Raw genomic sequence first — 7,869 nt, forward strand, 5'->3', positions numbered from 1 at the left:
CAAATACCTCCGCGGGCTCTATTGCCGGTGCCTCTGTTGGGGCTACACGACGCTTGGAGTTCTGCTGCATGGACCGTGTTTCGTCGGTGGGTGCGGGTTGCTCCCTCTTCTCGGGGGCGATCCTTCACGGTTTGGCCAGGCTCTTTGTTGTTAATGGCAACTTCGCAAACTTTAATGGTGGTGGCGCAGTAGAACAACGCGGCAGAAGTTCATCACACTCTAACGCAACAGTTCAATGAGTGGAGAGCGCTAAAGATAAGATCTTATTGAACGGGAGGTCGCTCGATTGATCAATTGATGCAGTAGGCCAAGAGCGATTGTTGGGAAATGCGTCCTTCTACGGTAGGCAACAGGTGTCGGAAACAGCGCAACAAAGGTTGGACAAAGTGGAAAGGGAGCGGTGCACTTCAGCCAACGATTTTGGATTGTTCTAAAATGTATATGTATTAGTTTGCCATTAATTCGCCCTTTCAAAAACAATAAAAGACTCGAATAATATTTCAACGTCGGCACAAAATCAAGTTTATTCAGAGATAAAGAATGTTTAGTTAATAATTAGAATACATTCATTCATAAACACAATTGTTTGTGTTGAATTGAATTTGCACTTTCAAGTTCAATGTTAAACGTCCAAGTGTGGGGTAGACAAAATAAATATTTTGAATGAAGCTCTTCTTTATTGTCTAACGCGTAGTAAATTTGTAGAAAACAATCGTGAACGCTGTTTTTTCTCCATCTAAAACGGCCTGAAAAGTACAACGCTTTCTGTTCAAGGGGATATATCAGTAAAATGGTAAACACAAAACATTGGTTTGAGGAAGTATAGAACATAATCAAAAATACAAAAATAAATAAATAAAAAAAGCTAAAATACTAAAATAAAACCCAAGGGCAACTCAAACCATACGACATCAACAGTCCACCTACTGGAAGGTAGTAAAACACTAAAATACTAAAATACTAAAATACTAAAATACTAAAATACTAAAATACTAAAATACTAAAATACTAAAATACTAAAATACTAAAATACTAAAATACTAAAATACTAAAATACTAAAATACTAAAATACTAAAATACTAAAATACTAAAATACTAAAATACTAAAATACTAAAATACAAAAATACAAAAATACAAAAATACAAAAATACAAAAATACAAAAATACAAAAATACAAAAATACAAAAATACAAAAATACAAAAATACAAAAATACAATAATACAAAAATACTAAAATACAAAAATACTAAAATACTACAATACTACAAGACTAAAATATTAAAATACCTAAAATAAATAAAAAACTTTAAAGTGGCTGTGTATAAAAAAATGCATGCATTAATTAACTATTAATAAACTATAAATAATATTTTCAACACATTTTTTATGTTTTTAAAAACCTTATAAAAATCGGTTTTTATAATGCACACGAAACCAATTTTGACGACTTCTATAGATATTCAGACCCTTCACAAACTTTACGGCAGGCTTTGTTCTAAAAAATCGACAAAAATCTATTTTTGACCAATTTTGGATCTTTAAAAACCATGTGAAAATTAGAGTTTTTAATTTGATAATCATTTGATGATCTTACTTGTCTGACATTTACAGGTTTTTTTTTAAATGGGGTCACCTTTGGCCGTGTTTTTAACTTATATCTCTTTCTTGTTATGTCAACATAAGTTTACCGTAATTTTAATTATGTCCCAGATTCTGTTTAGACACACTTTGTTTCGATTTTAAAGCGAGTGATATTAATCAAAATAAATACAAAAACATCATAAAAGCATAAAAAACTACTTTAAATAAATGAAGACTTTAAACGTGAGAAGGAATAGTTTTTTGTAGAACAAAAATTGCTCAAATGGCCTCCTGAACACGAGGGAAACATTTCTTTCGAAAAATCTGCCTTTGGCATTATAATATATCACAAAACTGTCACATTTTACACATATTAATTTTTCGAATTAAGACTTCTACCGTCTTTTTGTTAAACTGGCAATCAACTTGACCTGAACCCCCAGATTTGACGCAATCCCGCAAATCACCAACGCAAAACTTCAAACCATACACCACAAGAGCCCAACCTATTCGATCACAAAAGTATAACAGAATAAAACCCATAGGCAACTCAAACCATACGACATCAACAGTCCACCTACTGTCCTTCTTCAGGAAGTTCTGAACTAAGAACTAGTTAGCTCGTGCATGACTCGCTTAGCCGCACTGGTACTGGCACTGTCCACGACCATCTCCGAGTCCACTGTCCGCGCGCGGGGGTGCCCACCCTTGGGTTTGTGTATACATGGCTCAGCGAATACCTCAACTCCACAGCTTCGGCGGTACCTGCATATGTTGTGACTCGCGCGCGCGCAAGTTCACTCTGGCGCAAGGGTAGAACAAAAATTAAGACAAAACATAAACTAGCCGCGCAGCAAGTCGGACCAAGTTCCGCGCGCATTCGTTACGGACCTTCTGCCCGGTTTGGCCACGAAAGAAGGAAAAGATATCGACCGACCAACCGACCGCACCGGTATAGGAGACTCATACTTTTCCGGACCAGCAGCAATCAAGGGCAACTTGTTGTTATTATTTATACTTTTACACACTCCGTAGAGTGCGACCGTCGTCGGTCGTCGTCACCGATGGATGCGAGGCGGCTTAGGCTGGTTCGAAGCAATCGATTTTGGGTGCTTTAACGAGCAAGCAAAATAGTTTTAAAAGTAAATAAAATCACCAAAAAGGCATATTGAACCATCTCACAGTAAAAAAAAAATCTTTTTAGAATCGGTAATCTGGATATGACTCTCACCTTATTGTCATTATTTTTGGGGTATGGAAAATCTATTTTTTTCTTACATGATTTTTGTGTACACGTTTTCTCATACAACATTACATGTTATTCCTCATAAAGGTGATGTGCATGCTTTTGCATGTGATTTTACCATCGGATTTTTTGCTGTGAGTGACACTTTAGGTTTTAAGGCGAAACGGGAAGGCAACGCCATCTTGACATCACGACTCAAGTTTTTAAGCACAGTTTTAAGGAAAATGCTGTAACTTGCCGTCTGTGTGTTGCAGACGATAAATATAACGATAGCAATTTATCTGTAGAGTTCAGAAATTAATTTAAGTTAAACGAGAGCTTTATAAGGAATGTCGTACCGAAAACATACACACCACAACTCGAGTTTGCAAAAAACAGTTTGAAGGAAATACAGTAACAGAAGTTCTGTTTTTTGCAGGCGATAAATAGGTCACGAGCAAACAAACTGTCGGGGTCAGGAATTGCTTCAAATTGGCGTCCTGTTTCACCTTAATTAGGCCATAAAAGTTTATATGAAGGTTTTAAGAACCATCATAAAACCTATAAGTTTAAAAATATTACTAGGGCAATTCTAGACCCCCACATTAAAAAAAAAAAATCAAATACCGTTATCAGCGGTAACAATGGGTCAAGGGAAAGATTAGGCCATACAAATTAAAGGAATTACTTGTCTCATGTAGAATGCAGTTTAATGTGAGTTTAATACTTTTGGAAAAACACATGCAAGAAAAATGCTAAAATTTTGAAATTCAAATTAGGTATACTGCCCATGTTCGCATAAATGTCCCATATGCAAAAACAGCAATCTGAGAAAAACGCATTTGAAGTTTGTCCCATACATAAGGCTATGTGTTAAGTTCTTGCGAAAAAAATGGATTTCCTCGTGATTTCTAGAACAAAGTATTGGATGTTATATGCTCTTTTGAAAGAGCACACGATTTTGAACCAAACTGCATCAATAACTCAAAAGTGGTGAAAATGCATATGGGACATTTATGCGATCAGGGGCAGTATATTATCTATAAGTCGACCCCTTTCTTATAATGAACCCACTGAATGTTTTTTTGGTGAAAAAATTATGTATATAATATCATCAGCAATCTAAACCCAATTTTAGAAACCATCTCACTAGGTTTGTTAGCATTTATAATGTTTATTATTTTATGATATCATTTTTTCAATTTTTTTATTGTATTTTTTCAGTAACTGTTTTAATGTGCTTGTTTTTCATAATTTTAGGTACAACAATATTTTTAATTTATAGTTGAAACAAATTATGGTCAAACATAGTTTAAGGCTTTGCAACAAAACTGCATACTAATTCTGATATGCAAAAGGGATGTTAATCAAAATAGCGATAAAAAACCCCCCAAAAATATAATATTGACATATTTTTGCAAGAATTATGTCCAAATTTGGGAGCTCTTCTTTCCAGTAGAGCTTTGTACGCTTCGCGTACAGCTCTACAATCAAATGCGTGTAGCATTTGATCCTCGTCAAAGATAGAATCAAAATCGGAAAGGCACGCTACGAGTAAATTGAAATTGTGCAATTTTAAAGTAATCTGGGGGCATTTTCTTTTCCTTCAAAAAAATTTCAAAATTTTCAAACTGTTTGGGTTGGTGTAAATTTTTTTGAGTTTTAGTAAATTTTCAATTCAAAATACAGCAAAAAAGTTTTTTTCAGCAAAAAAAAACTTTCGTTAAGGCTCTGGAAGGTATCGTTCACGGTTCGGCCATTTGGCGGCCATGTTTGTTTTAGAAAAACAATCAAATCTTGATTCAGAATGTATCAATCAAAAAATGATTTTCGTTGTGTTGTTTGTAGAAGTATTTTATAATACATACATATAGTATAGTATACATATAGTGATTAAATTTTCATTTTTAGATATTTCTGGATACTGAATTCAGAACCATCATTGACAGTTATTGCCCCAAGATTAAATGATATCATCTACGACCTTAAAACTTTAATTTTTTCAAACTAATGATTTCAAATCGATTGTACTGCTATAATACATCTTCTACGCCATTTTGCTTCAAAATGTTGAAATACTGGCATGTTATTTGATTTTTTTTTTAATTTTAATATTTTGAAAAAGTGGGATATTGATATTGTACTTAGCAAATCATGACTTTTGGTTAGGGTGTACTAGGTGTCGTTAGGAATAAAGCTATTTCGGCTGACCCGTTAATAACGGAGTAGCTATTTTTTCAATTCGTATTTTTTTAGCTGGATTTAATTGTTGTTCATGAAATTGGGGCTGCTCAATTTCCAAATGAAACAGTACTACAATTCTCAAGAAACCCACTTAACCGCTTTTGATTCCACAAATGTGAGCTATTACGATTTTTGAGAAAATTTTGCAAAAATATCCTTAAGCTGCATCGAACCAGTCTACGATTTATACTAAGACACGATCTAGTAGATATATTAGGCGATCAAGTTTACACTTAATACTCTATATTTCTCCTCTCCTCGGCACGGATTTTTTGTTGTTGCCTTTTGCCGATGTTATTGTACCTTGTGCACACGGGTCGGGTCGGTTGGTTCGGCTTCATTCATCGGCGTCGTCGTCCGATGCCGAAGTTGATTCGATTTCCGCAAGCCACACGGCCGGCCTCTCTCCCAAGTTGTCGGTGGCGGTACATGGAATGGATTCCTTTTGTCCGCCACACCTCCTCCGACCCCCCGCGACCACACTTTTCCGAAGAAGTGACCTGCCTTTGACGGCCAAGGAGCGAAACGGACGGCGCGCGAAATCCTGCTCGCGATCTCATTCGTGCACACACACACACACACATTCGACGTTGTGTTCGACGAGGACATACGAACCCACGAACCACCAGGAAAAAAAGAGAGTACGCGGGTCATGTTAGAATACGGTGAGCACCGACTGGGTGTGGTGTTACTATAAAAGCCAAGAACCGTTTCCTCCAAAGATCAGTGTTCGGTACTCAATTGGAAGTTTTGTGTTAAGCGTCTAAAATCGTTACGGTAACATAAAAGTCCAATCTGTAGCTAAAGCAAAGCTAAAATCTGTGAAAATGTTCTCAAAAATGGTAAGAAACAAAAGTGAAATTTAAGGTGTGGTGAAAATTTGTGAATTTTGAAGATGGAACAACAACTTAGAGACACCATTTGTGCTAACTGTGATTTTGTGTGAAGAAACTTGAAAAAATAAATCAATTATGAATACGCTGTTTTTTCCCGGATTGCAGATCGCTGTTCTGGCCTTGGCCACCGTTGCTATTGCTGCCCCGCAGCACCAGGAAGCGGCTCGATTCCCGGCCGGAGTGAATCCGGCTGCCTGCCCGTCGTACCCCAACTGTGACAATGCCGCGCTGCACAACCCACAGCCTCAGAACAATCATGCTGCCAACCACTGGAACCCCAACTGGAACGCCCAGCCCGCTGCCCAGCCTTCGTGGAACGCCCCTCAGCCAAGCTGGAACCCAGCTCCTCAGCCATCGTGGAACCAGTGGAACGCTCCTCAGCCAGCTGCCCCTGCCTGGAACGCCCAGCCTAGCTGGAACTCCTACCCAGCTGTTTCCGGACCATCCCACAACCATCTGGCTGCCGCCCCCGCTACCGGTGGAGACAAGTAAGTTACACACAAAACCTCAAAAAAAAATCATCAAACTAATCATCATCGATAAACCCCCTCTCATAGGTACCCAGCTGGTGTGAACCCGCAGACCTGCCCGAACTACCCGTTCTGTGACAACTCTGCCCCGGCCGGAGCTCCCCAGGTCGCTCCTCTGCCCGGATACACCGAGCGTCAGTACCCCGCCGGAGTGTCCCCACACAGCTGCCCGAACTTCCCGTACTGCAACTAAGTCTGTGATACCCCAACCCCCAACCCTCTGTTAATAGTGAAAACCCATCTTCTCTATACCGCAAACCCGCTGACCTCAACCCCAATCTCGATTCTTTCCAATTAACACCCTCTTTTTTTTTGTCGTATTTGTGCTTCACCAGTTTCCATTTCCCGATTGCTAACACCAGCGTGTTGTGCTATTGCCATGTTTTATGTGTAAATAATGTTTCAGGATGATTGTGTGATATCCGTTGTGATGTTGTGCATGCGTGTAACGAGATAGTGTTCCTTTTTATTTGTTTGTGTTTCCTTTTTTTTATTTGTGCTCAGAGAACAAGCAAAGCAAAGATTATAGATGAAAATTAAACGCAATTTGAGATTTTAGCTTAATTAACGTTGTGTGATAGTTGGTTTTTTTTGTAGTCAGAAATATCCGAAATTACCATGATACAAAAATTGAGAAAAATAATCTGGGAAGTTCGTCGCTTGTGAATCGTTGAAGTCTCCTACATATTCCAAAGTTTACAACAGTCAGTAGCGTATTTTGGCAATTCTTACAAGTTTCTTTACAAAGTGTGTTCAAAGTACGCTCACGCAACTGCTGGGGGAGTTATAATGGAATATTTTTCTCCGAACTTATCAAAACCTGTGGAAAACTGATAGCAAGCTTAATTGGTTGAAGTTATGACTACAGCTTTAGTTATGCTACTGTCAAAAATTGGTACAAAATCTTAAAACTCATGAAAATCTCCTGAAAAGTTGATATTTTCAACACTGAAATGAGTGCTATAGTAAATTTTTCAGCACTGTTTTGCCTTCCTCACTGAGCATACAATCCTGCATTAAAAATGAATTTCTCACAGAAAGCTCGTAGACCCACCTTCATGTATACCAGTATCGACTCAGAATCGAAATCGATTCTGAACAAATGTCTGTAAGTATGTGTGTTTGAACGTATGTTCCAAAAATGTCACTAGTTTTAAACAGCAACTCGCTGAACCGATTTTTTTCAAGCAGGTCGCATTCAAAATTTCAAAGTTTTCATTTCCGGAAGTTTATAACTTTTTAGCAAACATCCTATAAATATGATGTCTTCGGGTAAGTTTAGTCAAATCCAATGAAGATCTAAAATCCGAGAATTAGTAAGAATTGGATAGTTTTTGCGTCTACTACAGGTAAAAAACTGAAACAAATGCTTTTCTCCATACATTTTGAGG

The 7,869-nt window shown here is 37.6% G+C and overlaps 1 protein-coding gene across 1 annotated transcript; it reads left to right on the top strand.

The window, feature by feature from the left end:
• Positions 1-5,734: 5,734 nt before the first annotated feature.
• On the top strand, positions 5,735-7,042 carry LOC120413143 (MAPK-interacting and spindle-stabilizing protein-like). The gene is made up of 3 exons (XM_039573851.2): positions 5,735-5,894; positions 6,054-6,436; positions 6,506-7,042. Exons 1-3 carry the CDS (start codon positions 5,880-5,882, stop codon positions 6,669-6,671), a joined length of 564 nt encoding a protein of 187 aa, XP_039429785.1. The 5' UTR covers positions 5,735-5,879; the 3' UTR covers positions 6,672-7,042.
• The last annotated feature ends 827 nt before the right edge of the window (positions 7,043-7,869 follow it).

This window comes from Culex pipiens, chromosome 2 (assembly GCF_016801865.2).
Source record: "Culex pipiens pallens isolate TS chromosome 2, TS_CPP_V2, whole genome shotgun sequence".
NCBI lineage: Eukaryota > Metazoa > Arthropoda > Insecta > Diptera > Culicidae > Culex > Culex pipiens.